Source organism: Cebidichthys violaceus, unplaced genomic scaffold (assembly GCF_023349555.1).
Source record: "Cebidichthys violaceus isolate CVI_PGR_0920_01 unplaced genomic scaffold, fCebVio1.0.p SCAF_10, whole genome shotgun sequence".
In the NCBI taxonomy this organism is placed as follows: domain Eukaryota; kingdom Metazoa; phylum Chordata; class Actinopteri; order Perciformes; family Stichaeidae; genus Cebidichthys; species Cebidichthys violaceus.
In genome coordinates this window covers 3771539-3787205 of record NW_027176263.1, presented here as the reverse complement: position 1 = coordinate 3787205, position 15667 = coordinate 3771539, and the positions used below count along the sequence as shown (strand labels likewise).

General features: G+C 40.2%; 1 protein-coding gene across 2 annotated transcripts in view; it reads right to left on the bottom strand.

The window, feature by feature from the left end:
• The window catches only part of LOC137880118 (cGMP-dependent protein kinase 1), an 84064-nt gene that overhangs the window by 44691 nt on the left and 23706 nt on the right, over positions 1 to 15667 (bottom strand). For both annotated transcript variants that reach the window (XM_068721267.1, XM_068721259.1), the window contains exon 3: positions 8599 to 8712. In XM_068721267.1, the coding sequence (XP_068577368.1) occupies positions 8599 to 8712 (114 nt within the window). The remainder of the gene's footprint in view (positions 1 to 8598; positions 8713 to 15667) is intronic.

Genomic DNA, 15667 nt, shown 5'->3' with positions numbered 1-15667 from the left:
CTTTTGATGCATTTGCATGTCCATCAATCTCTCATTTCCCAGCTCTTGGTTGCCTCTCTAATTGTGTTGAGTAGCCTGCAGCAGCAGAATAGATGGTTCCTCTGTGCTTCTTGTTAAGAGTGCACTCGCTAGCTTTTCTGATTCAAAGAGCCCTTATCTCCAACTCTTCACAGCCCGGCCTAATAATGGTGCTCAGGTTCCACACACAACCACCTTTGGTTCACAACAAAGAGAATAATTTGTAATTTATCTTAAGAGCTGCAGTGGTTTTGAATCTCCAAGATATTCATTATATGCAATTAATATTCTTAGCATACTTAAATATCCAGTATATTACTCTCTGAGCCATCTGTCAATTGTCTCAACAGTACAATGTGTACCATCTTCAGCAAATGTGGCTCTTCTCTCACTTACTACACTGCACTTGTATATATACATACACACCTTTATGAATTATAGCTACATAGCACTAGCGTTATTGTACATCAATGAAAATAAGCAAAGATGGAAAGAAGCTGGCAAATTACAAATGTGTCTTATGTGAGTTTTTATATTACATATAAAAATCTGAAATTAAAAAAACATTAAGTGTTCCCCAGGTCTTTCAAAATTTGACATTTACTTTTTCATATATCTGTAACTAGAATGTATCATAAAGCCTCACATTTAAAAAGATTACTACACAACCTGACGCTAATGTTTTGGATTGCAGAAACACTTACTGTGGGGTTCTGCCGGTGCTGTCACTAATTTCTTTTATCTATATTTTTTTAGCACCACCGAATTACCGAATAACGTAGCTGGCTACTCGTAGATACAGATAGCTAGAATGAGGCTGCCCACCAGGCTGCATTTAAACTTCATGCTGCTAGAAAACATGTCCAGCTGATTATATACAGACAGCATATACTCAGCTTATAAATGTTCTGCAGGAACAGAAAAAAAGAGGCAAACTGCTGCAAAGCGTTTCAGCAAACTAATGCTTATGCTTGCATTATATCATCAGCTAAATAATGCTTTTTGCTTAAATGTTAAATGTGGGTTACATAGTGGCTAACGGTTGCTAATTAGAATGAATGTAAGACAACATTTGCTCCAATATACGGTATTTCCTTCGTTGACATGCAAAACTTGTATCATTATGGAGGACACATAGCTGTGTCGGCGTTCTAATATTCAGCTGAATTCATAGGCATATTTCAAGTGCAAAGTGAAAGTGCTCATTCTGGGTTTCAAAAAGCACAGAAATAATGCCTTTTGTTTGGAGGGTGCTTTTATATTCTGCACTCACTTTATTTTAATCTTACTGTACACAAATTGTATAAAAAAGCTGCTGTTTTTCTCTGCTGGCGAGGCAAACAGCCGGGGCTTGGTATTCTGCGCCAGATTCAACATGAGAGTCCCCAAGAGTGAGAGGAGGCCATGACTAGGTACTGATGTTGAGGAATCATACTGCATACTGGTCAAAGAAAGGCTGGAGGCAATCTCATATTTCATTATCAAGTCATGTGAAAATGTTAAAGAAACGTTGTTTTCTAAATAGTATGATTTGCTTTACTTTGGGAGTTCAAGTGCACGAGACTAGGATGGTACACTGACAGCCATACAATCAGCATGTTTTATTGTATAAACACAACAGAGTCCCCAGCAAAGGGCACCATTCTCCACCAGTCATAATGTTTAATAACTTGGTGTCTGGTTCTCCTAGGAGTCATACCTGTTACTTATCTAGTTCTGCCAAAACAAGGTTCACTGGGAACAGGGTGATTCCTGAGACTGAGCAGACGTAGCCTACTACACACACGCTCACACATTTACACACACTGGGCATGCACATTTTCCTCTCTCAGATTGATTAGAAAGACGACTGTTTGCTCAATCCCCCGGAAGGAAGGGTTTTAAACAGCTGAGCTATCACTCTGTCACAAGAGCCATTCTCCAGAAGTCTCCAGGACAATGCTGCTGCTGAGGTTTAATTTTCTTTCTGTGATTCCATGATACCAAGTGCTTTTTTTAGTAACGTGTGTGTGTGTGTGTGTGTGTGTGTGTGTGTGTGTGTGTGTGTGTGTGAAGGGATACTGACGCTCAAGCACTGGGCTTGTGCTCGCTGTCAGGTGCTGTCTAGATGGTGTTTGAGGGTGCTTACTAAAGCTCCTAACATTCAGTAGGTAAAGATCACAGGAATGAATGCAGTGGGGATAAACAACATGATCTCAGCTCAGACTCCAACGGGGCCTCCGGCAGCGACCAGCCCGCTGTGGAGAGACCCAGATCTGGCTTTGCTACCGCATTCAACATGCAGTTGAGACTCCAGCGGGAGGAGGAGAGCTGAGACAGTATTGCTGGGCCCACTGGAGGGAAGGGAGGCGTAGAAGAACTAGAACCAGGACTGAGCTGACGGTTAGACCCTGTTGCTGTTACGGTTTTCCAAAGGGACTCTGTTGCTTGGGAACACACTTTGTCCGGAGGGGCAGCCAAAATCTACACAAAATGAAAGTTCCCCGTAACAGCTTTAAATTTGGTTTACTGGGTAAAAGTCCCATGTCTGCCCCATCCATCCACCCCGACCTCCTCTGTACGCCAACTTTGATTAAAACACATTTCTATTGACCAGACAATTGGTGTGTCCACCCCAACAAAGGATCCTCGTTGACTTTCCATTCCACGTCATTTTAACACAATACGAGCCACCACCATCTAATGTGCTGTTACCAGGTGGATGTTATTTCAGATCAAGCTGTGAGACAAAGATAAAGACGATATGTAAACAGGCCTTAAACTACTGGCAGTACAGCTTTTAGGGCTCTATATTCATGAGACAATGCTGCATGTTGCAAAGTCCCACTGCTTAACATGTACCCTCATAAACAGAAAGCCTTTAATCCTAAAAGACAGCTTCCGTCATGGCTTGGATGGCTGCCAACTATATTAATTAGGAGATAATAAATGTCAAATAAAAGTAATCATAAGAGAAAGGAAATGTCGATTGGAGATAAATCTCTGAAGTATATAACGTTTATGCAAGGACTGGTTGGCATTAATATGCATCTAATACATTTATACATTAGAACCAGTACATCAGCGATTCCCAACCTTTCAAGTCTGATGTAACCTTTCATCGACCACCTGTAAATATATTTTAAACTGGATGTTTTTTTCATACAGGTAATTATGTCAAATTTGATCTTTCTGCAAGACGTGGTGATCCTGGAAATGTTGATGTTTAGGCTCAGTCTCTTTTTTCCCCCTTTTCAGCAGCCTTGGTCAAGTTAGAGTGGCAGAAGCCGGATGTTTCAATCATTCTGCTATTTATTTAGACTTCTTTGCACACTTGGTAACTACTTTTAATGCATTCTCAATTGCACCATGGTGTTACTGTATGGTCACAACTGAGGGGTTCTATTATAACTGTTTTTTGGTTATTGTGGCTGAAAATATATATTAGCATCGCACCAGTTTATAACGTTATTTGTGTGTTTATTTTCCTTCTAAACACAGATATGTGGCTATATCTTTTTGGTAAATTGTAATTGCTAATGAGTTGAGTCACTTTGGCTGCAGAGGAACCCACTGGGGAACACGTATTCTCCTTTGGGAGTGACTGCAATACATTGTCAAAATATAAGAAATAACAAACTCCATTTCGACTTGTTTGGTGGGCAAAAAACTATAGCTTGCCATGCAAAAGCTCTCATTTAGTTTCCAGCCAACTACTAGCATTTTCCATTAGATTCCCCCCCCCCCCCCCCCCCCCCCCCCCCCCCAACAGACTACTATGAACAGCTGGAGCCTAATTCTCAAAATTACATGTGAGTATGACAGCGATGGCGTGCCAGTGTAAAAAGTGGCCAACCCATATTGGGACATTGAGCATCACGAAAATAAATACTTGTAAAACCTGACTGCACGATATAACATTTGCTGTGTGTGTGTGTGTGTGTGTATGTGTGCGTTTGAGAGAGAGTGAGTAACAGTCTCTGTCACCCAAAGTGAGAAATATGTGTGTGAAATGAGTGTGAAATGAGTGTGTGTGGTTGTGTGTGTGTACTGTTACAGTATACTTGATGGGTAGAGCTGAATAGGATTTCCTGTCAAACGCACGCTGCCCCCCACCTCATCTGGATCCCCCTTTAAATGTCAAAGTACTTTTCAACGTGAATTATGACATTGTTTTTATTCCAAAATACAATTTAGTGCATGTTTAAGTATTCATATGCATGTGCAACTGAGAGCTCTGCTGAGTTTCTGCAGAGACGTCTGAGACTGCTTTACAACCACTGTCATTAAGATGGAGCACACTGATAATCAGTCTGACTGATTATGTTAGTAGTGACTGGCAGTGGCCTCACCCTCTAAGAGAGGACGAGTCCAAAAACAATGTCAGGATTCCCGACACTTGTTTGGTGCTCCTATGAATAAACAATACGCTTATTTGTGTGTGACACGTTCTGGTATCATATTTGTTAGAGCCATAATGTGTTTCTTAATTTTCTATTTTATTTGCTAATAATAAAAAAGACAATATTTTAATGTGAGGATACCTTTTTACTGTTTACTTTTACTGTTGAAACAACAAAAACCTTTGTTGGTCCACTTTTTAAAAAATACAGACCTTGAGATTTAGAAGCTATAGAAGAAAAACAAATTTAAGATGTCAAAAGGTCTATATTTATAGTGTAGAATGTTTAATAAGGGCCACATCTGCAGACTGTGCTTGTGATTGGTTCATATTTAGAGCAAGTATGTTTAACAGAGATGACAGCTTGTTGGCAAATTTAGATGGAACTACAGAGCCTGCAGAGTAAAGTACATAGTGTTTGAGCATATTTATGGTGTAGTTCTGACATTATTTATTTGTTAAATCAATCAATAAATGTAATCTGCAGCTATGTTAATTGGTTATTTGATTAGGTCATTTTTCAATCAAAAATGCCAGACAGTACCTACAGGTAGTCACAACTTCTCCAATGTGAGGATTTGCTGCTTTTCTCTGTTTTGCATCACTGTAAACTAAATATCTTTGGGTTTTTGACTGTTAGCTGTAAAACAAATGAAACATTTGAAGACATCACTGTGGGCGGCAGAAAATTGTTACAGCCATTGTTCTCTATTTTTTGACATTTAATATACAAAACAAAGAATCAAGAAAAATAATACAATGGTTGCTATTAGCCGAGTTAAACCTTTTTACCAATATTTTTGAAGTTTGCAAATATATTCTTGCACTCTAAAGTTAAAGCTTTTTTCCAAACAAAAGCCTGAGTCACAACAACAATATAAAAATTCTTGCTTTCCTGCTGTTGTCATGTGGCGCAGTGATGCTCACTACAGTCGACTGCTGCACAGCTTCATGCCCCACCATGCTGAATTGCATCCTGTTATGCTGTCTCAGTCTTCATGAAACAGTGACATTTTGATGCTATAAAAGAATATTTTTAGCAGAAGGCTACTGTCCGTCAGTCTGCAGACAAAATAAAAATACCAATTTTGTCCTGCTTCCCTTGAGGTGGGTCCCTCATTTTGTTGTCACTGCTGTCCAGCTCTCTCTTTTGTCTCACTCCTACCCCTTTCTTATTCTCTAATCGTCAGCCAGCATCCTCCCAATTGTTATCATGTGAAAATGATCTGATGTGAATTTGATGGCAAGGGGAACATTTTTCTCTCAGGCTGCATATGAAATCCCACCTCATTTGCCAGAACTGGCAAAGCCAAATCCCAAATGTGTCCACAACTCTGCACTTAAGTGTCTGTATTCTGAAACTAAACACAACATATTGATTGGTGGAGCTTGTTGGAGACAATGCGCTACTCAAAATGCTCAAGTCAGGGCTTACTTTACAGGATCCATTTCTCTTGGGAGAGTCCAAGCAAGTGCTCACACGTGAAATCCCCTAAAGGCTGAAAAGGAGGGGGGTTGGTGAAAAGCAAATATCTTTGTCAGTCCCTCCGGGGATTTGTATGATGTGCAAGAATTAAAACAAATTCAATCAATCCTCGTATTACTTTGAAGAGCTTGCAACTTTGTCTTATTAGAATTGTGTAACTGGACAAAAAATTGCACATTTCTGCACACAAATTGTCCAAATCAAAGTGTTTTTGAAACATTTTGATAATGAAACCTGTATTATTGATTTAGTGTGTTATTTGTTTGTTTTACGAAGCCTTCTGCTTGTATGTTATTCTAATTTAATAGACTACATCTATAATTTTTCATATTAGGCATGTTTCTATAAATCATGGATACTGCTCATTCCATTACTGCCAACCATTTTTCAAAAATGGGTTATTTCTTCTTTCCAGACGATCTGGTTTCTATTCATACCAATGTGGTTTGACAAACAACTTCCATCGAACTGAAAATAAAGTGTGTGATAGACAATCAATCACAGTGAATATTGTGTCTGCTTTTATTATTGTCAGAGTCGTGTTATCCCATTGTTGCAAGAGCAAATTGATTTGGAAAGCCAGCAGACAGACACTCACTGTGATGAATTTCCAAAATCTAGCCAGTTTCAAGTCAGTGACTTTCTTAATGTCCTGAAATGAATAGAAACCAAATGAGGCCTGAAGGATTATAGGAAAGAAACAATGAAAAATCCCAAAGTCTTTGGTATGCTTTGGGAAATAGTTGGCACTAATGTAAAGTTAATGGGCTAAAATATGCTGGTATGGCGCTTTAAGACTAAAACAGTTCAAGCTCATTTTACTGTTGTTGGAGTGAATGAAATCATGTTTTCATGTTACCTTCAAACTTCAAGTCCAATTTTAAACATTTGTGATCACAAAATGTTGCACAATGCACCACAAGTGAAACAAACGTCATAATTATGTCAGCTACTTAAACAAATTGTGATGGTAAAGCCTTCAGGTGTGCTTGATCAGTTTGACTGTGTTCAAATCATAACCGCAAACAATTTCTTTAAATTAGTTATTGCACATAATGGCTCATTGTTGTCTGTGATTATTGGAGACAGCCTCCAATAATCTCATCATTATCACAGTTAGCAATAATGTCATTACATGTTGAGTTTCCTTTGCAGTTAAAGGACAGAGGGGCACACTTTTATGGAGTCCACATTAGCAGGTTAATCATCTAAATTCTACTGAGATGTAATTATTCATGCATATGAAACCATGCAATGTATATTGAAATTACAGTGAGGATATATCCTCCTACAGGGTTCCAAGAGCAGATCAAATTAAGTTAGCTGATTGGAAGCTGATCCCTCATGCACACTCATCAGGTAGTTGCATGATTTCCATTGAAAGCCGTCACTTCTAATATCCTATGTCACGGCTGAATTCAAATTGAATTTGTGTAAAGACAGACATTAAAACAAAAGACGACCACCCTCTAAGGCACTGCCACTGACCCTGCTAGACTGTAAACACACTTCTGCCTATGTAGACAATTACATCATTTGTTCCATGCAGAGTTTTTATGAAGCTGCCACATCACCGGCAAAGCGCTGACGTACACTTCTAAAGATCGGGAAAGAAAGTTCATGCCGGTGGGCTGGTGGCAGGCAAAAGGATTTACAAAAGAAAAAGACAGACGCACTGTCGCCTGTGGGAAGGGGAATATTTTATCCCTTAAGAGCTCGCTCATCTCCCTGTGGGATCCCGTTGCCATAGCAATGGGAGTCGGGAGTTTCCGCCAGGTTGGCTAGTCAGTGGTAGGTGATCATAGGACATGAAAGGGGTCAGAAAGGGGAGTGCCACCACCATCAACCTTGGTTTCCTCAACGCTCAAACTGGCGCTTCTTCGCTTTCGTCTACAGGCCCGAGGGACCCCAACTGCCCTTCATGCAATCATTCCCACCTGGGTCACATGAAAAAATCCACCGCCCCACAGTGTGTGGAATTACTTACCAGGCCAATAGTGATTATGCTGAATTATGATACTGTAAGTGCCAGCTGGAGCACTTACCCAGACACTTGTTTTGAGCTGCATTCATCTGCACAGAAACGCTTTCACCCGTGACACCTTATCTCACCATTTTGTCCATTTAATATTCTATCCAAAGACATGTTTCCAGCTATTCCCTATTTCCTGCCTGACATAAACACACATATTTCATCCTGACACACTCTCTTCTAACACGTTTCGTCTCAAATCTGCGCAGTCCACCATCTGTCCTGTCCTTTCTCTGTCTCCCCTCCTTACTCTATTAGGCTGACTATTCAAATCACCATTCTGATAGACCACCTACTCACCCACTGTGCGTCCTTGATAGCGGGAGCCTTGACACATGAAAGAGCAGACCTTGACATGCACCTCACAGGGGGTCTAGCAAGAGGCTGGAGTGTTGTGGAAACACGGAGGGGGACGATGAATGTTTCATCACGACCGAGGAACAATGCTATCTGTGCTATACAGTGACTGTTTGATCAACCTCTTTGTGTCAACGCAAGACAATGTTTTACAGGCAGAAAGAGCCCTAATCCTCCACACCAAGGGGGCAGATTTCAGTGGACCTGGGTATGTGTGTGTGTGTGAACAGGTGACATGATCCGTCACCTGGGGAACCTGTGGACATTCAACACAGAATGATGTGAGCACTTTGGATGTTTTTCCAGGTGTCTGTGGAGACTCACTCTTGACAGTGGCGGTCCTGGTGCAGTTGTAGAGAATAGCAAGCTCTCCAAACACCTTTCCTGGGCCCATGGTGCAGAGCTTCAGGCTCTCCTTCGTCACCTCCACCTTCCCATCTGAAAACATGCAAAGAAATACAGGTACGTCATTAAGCATATTTGCTATTCAAATTGCACATTCATTTTCCTGCCTGATTACCCAAGCGTGAGAGTCCTCTGCTACATTCAATATGTGCAGCAAACAAAGTTTCGGTGAAGAAATGGAGTGGATGATAGGTGTCTGGGGTCTTTTGCTGCATTTTTGGGGGCACCCAGCCAGTCCCAATGACTCACTGGGCTGGAAAAAAATAAGATTATTTTGCAATGTGGAGTTTCCAAAGGCTACTGGCCTCCTACCAAGCTTGTACGTGGCCCTGTTAAACAGCAATGCAGCAGTACCAACGTGTGAAAATTCTACTTAAAGCTTTACACTTCATAGCTCACAGACACAGTATGGTACGGACCAGCATATTCAAACACAAAGAAAGCTCTATAATATAACTACTGCAGCAAGGATTGATTCACAAAGTCACCATTAAGATCAGATCTATTTCTGCATTAAAAAAGCATTGCCTACCATTTAACTTCTTTTGAACTTATTGATCTAATATATTCCAATAACAATAGTTTTTTGCAAACAAAATTGTTAATTGTTAAAAATCATGTTAAAAAAACATAAAGTTGGAATCATGTGGCTGCAGAGATACACGTAAACGTCTTGGCGAACCTACGCAGAGAAGGGTGTTATCGGTAGCCAAAGGTTGAAGAGGAGCCAATGTGCACACCTCCCAAATCTCAGCAAGCTGACTGTTTGGTCCTTTGGCGGGAAGTTTTCTTTATTTTTTCTTCACCATATTACCGTCACAAGTGAGCAATACTATGGTGAAATGTACGCAAAGCAGACCATCAGAATCCTAAGTTCTGCAATGCACGTCATATCGTTGCTCTTCTCGTCAATGTCCCGTCCGTTTATGTTTATGAATCCAAATTCTTTCATGTTTGATTTTTCACGGATGAAGCGGCTTATTTCCACAATCACCTGGGTGAAAGTAGCTGCTGCCACTCTGTTTAGAAAAGCTACATCAAGCATTTATACTTTCCTGGAAACTCAGCATTCCAGCAGAACCATAACTCTGACTCACAGAGAGCAAAAATCCCAAAGAAAACAGTTAAAGTCGGCTCTAGGCTACTGGTGAAATATGGCATGATGATAAGAGCAGGCGAGTCATCCAAGGAGGAAACAGTTTGACACTTTATCTTGTTGCAGAAGGCCGTGAACTCCTTTGACAAAAAAGCCTCCAGAAAACTTGCCATGTGTCGGGACTAATTATCTTCTCCACTTTGTGTTTGTTCCACCTTATTGGAACGATAGTGCAGCTTTTTCATCGTGGTAAATAATACATCATCCATTAACACCCAGCATGAAACTTTACACGCAATTTTCAGCTCTTAAACTGTTGTCACCATCATACTGTCTACTTCCCTGCTGTTTTAACTGCCCATGTTTGACAGCATTTTTTTTTTGTGTCTCAGCTTCCTGCAACACTCACATTTCCACTCAAAGGGAGACACGGCTGGAGATCAAAAAACCTAACTGGGATGTCTTGCCATTCAGCTTTTTACCAATGTGCATCTTTCTTTATTATCAACTTAAGAGCTTTCTTAAATAGATTTAAAAACCTCTTTCAGTTTAGCATGGCTCATATTAACCAAACTGCTTTCGGAAGCTTGTTGAGTCTGAATCTAATAGATTACAGCTACGAGTGCCATGCTTTCGAAGTTTGTTTTTCAGTGCACATAGAAAAAATATGAAAACACTACAATTGTAGATTGTAGTATCTTGAATTTCTCATTCTATTTTTTATACTCCTTCCAAACAAACTCATGTTTCTGCTTTCATGAGCATGAAATAGACAACTTCCTGTGCACATTGGGATTTCTCTCAGTAAAAAGAGGGAACACATTTCATAAACCAAGCATAGCAGAATTCATTTTTGTACTGTCAATCAAGTTTTGCAAAGTAATGACTGTTATTACTGAGCTTGATTTGCTGCAAGAACACCCATTGAGAATCGATGAGCCCAACATATATGTGCCAAACTAATCAACGGACTGTGAGGGCTGTTGAGATGATTGATTTGAGTCGTCGCCTCCCAAAGCCCCTGAGCCCCTTTTTCAGTTTGAAAATTGTAAGCAAAGACAAAACCCTGTGTGTTTGTTTGTTCATCTAACCAGGTGTAGAAAGAGTTCGTACTGATTTCTGTGTGAGGGAGGAGACTGTCCATCAACACTTGTGAACCCTCTTGTGCCTCTTAAGCCTTGCCATATCACAATAAGCAAAGCAAAAATGGTTGGCTTTGATCCATCAGTAGCAACATGGACATTTTGTTTCAGGAGAAAGAAACAAAGTAAGTCTCTGCAGTGAACTAGATGCAATGTACACTGTTGTTCAAAAGTTTGGGATTGCCTGCCACAAAAGCTTGATGTGTTACAGTCTGATGGCTGAGAGGAATGCTCAATTTGTTTCAAATCGTCTTTCGTGCATTATTAAAAGATTGTAGAATGCCTCTTTACAAATAATGTTATTTTGTATGAAGGGTTTTGTACATGGAGAACAAAACGCTGTACAATAAATACAGTAGTTCAACCAGACTGACGATTGAAAGCACAGAAGGAGACAAAGATCCTTCTGAAACAGTTGAATACGAACAGAAGAAATCACCAGTCATTGGTAAAAGAAATGAGCTTAGCATTATAATGTGGGCAGATTTAAATAGGAACAAGTTCCTGTTTCAGTGTCAAGTGCACAATAAAGCCACTAACAAGATGGATAATTAACAGGTGCGTTGCTTAAGGAACGCACATTTTATAAACGTCACAATAGAAATAGAAGGTTAGTGTAGGGTTAGAACTAATGGAACTAAGTGCTTGCTTGGACGCAAGCTCCATGTGGTTCAATAATGATCCAGAGTCACTTGTACGTTTCTGGACTGGAAAATTAATACAAAATGAGGAAAAAATGGTTCTAACAATATTCTCCCCGGTAACACTGTGGGGACATTGACTAAAAGTAAGTTTTAATAATTGAATTCTTCTACTTTTGGGGCCAAAACTATTTCAGATGTAAATAATACATTTGGTGTCTGAATAATACTATCCTTTACTATATTATTTAAGGAAAGAAGAAAAACATCAAGTGACTCAAAACGTTTGCAGTTTATTTCTGTATCAATACAGATAATGGCTGCCCTTCTCAAAAGGACACAACACACAGAGCTTCATTAAGTGCAATGAAGGGCGGTCTGAGGTTTAATAACAGCAGTGTCTTGTGGATGGGTTTGTGTAAGGACAAAGACAACATAAGGGAGCAAAAACGTAACGCTTGACTATGGACAAAGCTAATCATTTCCTGTGGATGGCCATGTAATTAATCCCTGAGAGAGGTGAGTGGAGCACAGTGCTTGTTTTGGACAACTTGCTGGCTGAAGGCTGAGAGGGAATTGCTAGGAAATTAGGTAATCCAATTACTAAATGATTAGCAATATAGCAAAGAAATTGCTATTCAGAGGTCCCCATGAATCTATCCATACACGCCTGACATGTGATCCAGCTCATTTCCTGTGTTTGTCCTCAATAAAACCTGTTGTATCACACTTCTTTACTACAATAGCTCCACAGTTACTTGTAATTCTCCTCACATATGCAGGTTCTACTCAAATCTCATTCAAATAGCAACGCCACAGGCAAATACATGCTCTCTCGGGCAGTCGATCTGATTATCTGATATCAAAGTACAGCAAATTTACATCTCACCGAGCCATTTAACAACAGCCGTTTACTGTCCTGTCTATAGCAAATTCAAAACGCAATAAGAGGAAGAACAAAAATATGCATCAAATTCCACCTGTATAATGTTAACTGCCAATAGGGATTTTTTTTTTTCCTGTCAATGTACTCTAGCGTGTATTCTCCCCCTGAGGTGGTGTAGCTGTGTTAATGGCTGATCATTTGAATGCACACAGCGGGGCATTAGGACAGACGGATGGAGCAGACTTCCCTCTGGCTCAAGATCAGATGCGATTCTGGCTGCATTCCAAATCAAAAAGCTGCTGTCTTTTGGGTTGACTTTATCTCACACTGGTGCTGAAGACTTCACAGATGAAAAGTCAATACAAATGTGCTCCTACTAACCCTCTGACAGGAGTGATTTAAATAATCCTCTACGATCCGAAGGATATCTGACCAAATTAAAAGATATTTTCTATTAAGATATCTGTCTTTTAGACTAAAGCTCATGGCTACGATTAACACAGTTAAATTAAAGATAAAGGCATTTTTGTAATGAGTCTACTCAGCTGTGCCTCTGTGAACTGCATGTGACACAATGTCCTTAAAAGGGAATCTGTTGATTTCCACGTAAAGTCTTTCACACTGAGGCCATTAGGCCGCTTCTATAAATAAAGTTGTAGGGGTCAGGCGCAGGATACGGTTTAATTCTTACTTCCCTTCATTGACAGTTTCTATGTTTTTCAAGCAGCACAAAATGGACATCAAGAAACAGGATGTGGGGGAGTTCAAAATCCCTAGAGGATAACATAACATACAACCACTATCCCATCTTGTTGGGCCGTGTTCTTCCGCCACTGCTCAGAGGTTTGATTTCCCGATACTATCCCTATCCATTAGAGCAACACTGAAAGTAGATCAAGCAGAACATTATTGCATCCTGCTGCCACTGGAAGAACGGGATCATTACCACTGAAGGTTTTAGGTGTTCAAATTCTAAAGTTGACACTTTGCAAAAGGGACTTCAGGTCAGTAATGATATATCTGTGAGAAAAACAGAAAAACTGTTGCGTTCTCTCTGCCAGTTTGAATGGTTTTGTGGAGAAGAAGCCACGAGAGGAAGAAGACTGATGCTGAAAGCTCTTTTTGGTCGAGCGTGGGATCTATTCATCAGGTACTGAAATGGCATCGGAAAATTCTGAAGTTTAAACATTACCATCTGCTTTTCATTTGTTAAAAAATAGATGTGGTTTAATAAAAGATGTCAAAAATCGCAGCCCGTTGAAAAGTTAGACTTATATAGGCCTGAAGTGTTAGCCTTTCATTTTGCATCTGCTCTGAGCTGTTATTTGTGTTTTCACCTTGTTTTTCAAAGAACCCAATGTGACCTCTCAAAAAACACTTTAAGCAGAACAAATATTCATAGCTGCCCAGTCATGAAAAATGGCACACATGAATCAACAAAGTGGGCAGCCGTCAGAAAATGAAAAATAAAATAAATAGATCTCAAGATGAAAGCAACAGCTCTTCGTACTTTCAGAAAAAAAGAGTTATTGAAAGAGCTGGAAATCAAAATGATTGTGTTTGGGTTAGAAGATGTTTAATGGCTTATTAAATTAAAACATGTTTTTTGTTAAATTGGCCATGCCTCCTGATCACAGAACTGTGACGATGGAGCATTCAGGCATAAAGCACGCATTATTTTTCTCTCCAGTTAAAAACAAAACAAACCCTAAAGTTTAAGAAAATACGGATTGTTAACTGGAGCCAACAGCAAGAACGAACACAAAGAGAGAGAAAGAGAGTCAGGGCACTGTTGTGTTATTAATCGGGGAGGGTGGCTCAGAATGGGAGAGGCTTGTATTAAGTTTAAAGTGCCCCGGTGCTGAAAATGACAAACACTGAAAGTTGTTGTTTCAGAGAATCCCTGTGTGTGTATAACTGCAGGCGGAAACAATATAAGCAGCAGGATGATGCTTAGCTGGTGACCGCCAGCGTTTGAGGTGTGTTGTCTTTGATTTGTAGAACGCGTATGTTGAGACACTCTCAGACAGTGAGTGGCTACCTCCGACACACGGTTGTGTTGGTTTTCTTTATTTTGAATGGGCAGCAGCAGCAGGGTGCAATTCTGCTGTCACAGCTAACAGCTAGATCCAATCCAACTAGAAAGCTGTACCATACGCTGCAGGCTGCTGCTGCCGCTGCTATCTACTCTGTTCATATCATCGCCTAGCTAAGATATTCTTAATTTGTTTGTTTGTTTGTATATTTATCATATTGTTTTTGCAAATTTTAATATTTTCTATTTTTAAATTATGTCTTTTAATATTGTTTACTATTGTTTACTGTTTATTGTCACGCACCAATCACCAAGCCAAATTCCTTGTATGTGTAACGTACATGGCAATAAAACTGATTGTGACTGTAGCTTAAAGGTGCAATGTCTAAGTTATGGCCTGAATTTTAGTTTAAAATGTAAAAAAATGAACCAACATTATCAACAAAATGTAAAAAGGTCACAGTTTTGGTGCAGAAATATCTACTGAAATTAGCATGCTAACCGATTGGGTCACGAGAAGGAAGAAGTAGAACTGCACGGAGGGCTTGTCAATAATGAATCCATGGTCCGTGTACGGTGGGAAAGTTAGTTAATTGGAATAAATCTAAAGTGGCAGAAACAAGAAAATCACTCCCACCCTCGCCTCATCCTCCCGATCGCAGAGAGACTGCTTTTCTGGGAGCAGAGCGTGCTGCAGCTACGCCCGGTTAGAAATTAGCTCAAATTCAACACCGGGAATCTGACCTCAGGGGACTGCCCTGACTCCCCCGCAGGATCAGCAAACCTTCTGTAGCTGCCGTTACACAGGTTAGACCCAGCGCTCCACCAGCCCGCTGTGAATCCTAGCACTGAGGTCTCCCACTGCCGACTGCTCTCCTTCCGGCAGGAATAGATGAAGGTGTGGGTCGTTTTCTTGTTTCTGACCCTTTGGATTTAGACCCCCAGTCAGTGGCACCAACACACAGATGTCTATCACCGACATTTATTCAGCAATGTGCTTGTTTGCTTGGATTGCTGTTTGTTTTTTTAACTGATGACCGAGGTGAAATGCTGCCCACTATTGCTTTGTACCAGGTGGCTAGGCCAGTTTTAGTTTAATGTGTTTTAAAGAGGTATTAATTCAACTTTATTATTATTCTGGAAGCTGCCGTTGGTAGTGCTGTTCTTAGAGTTATACTGACAGGTGTT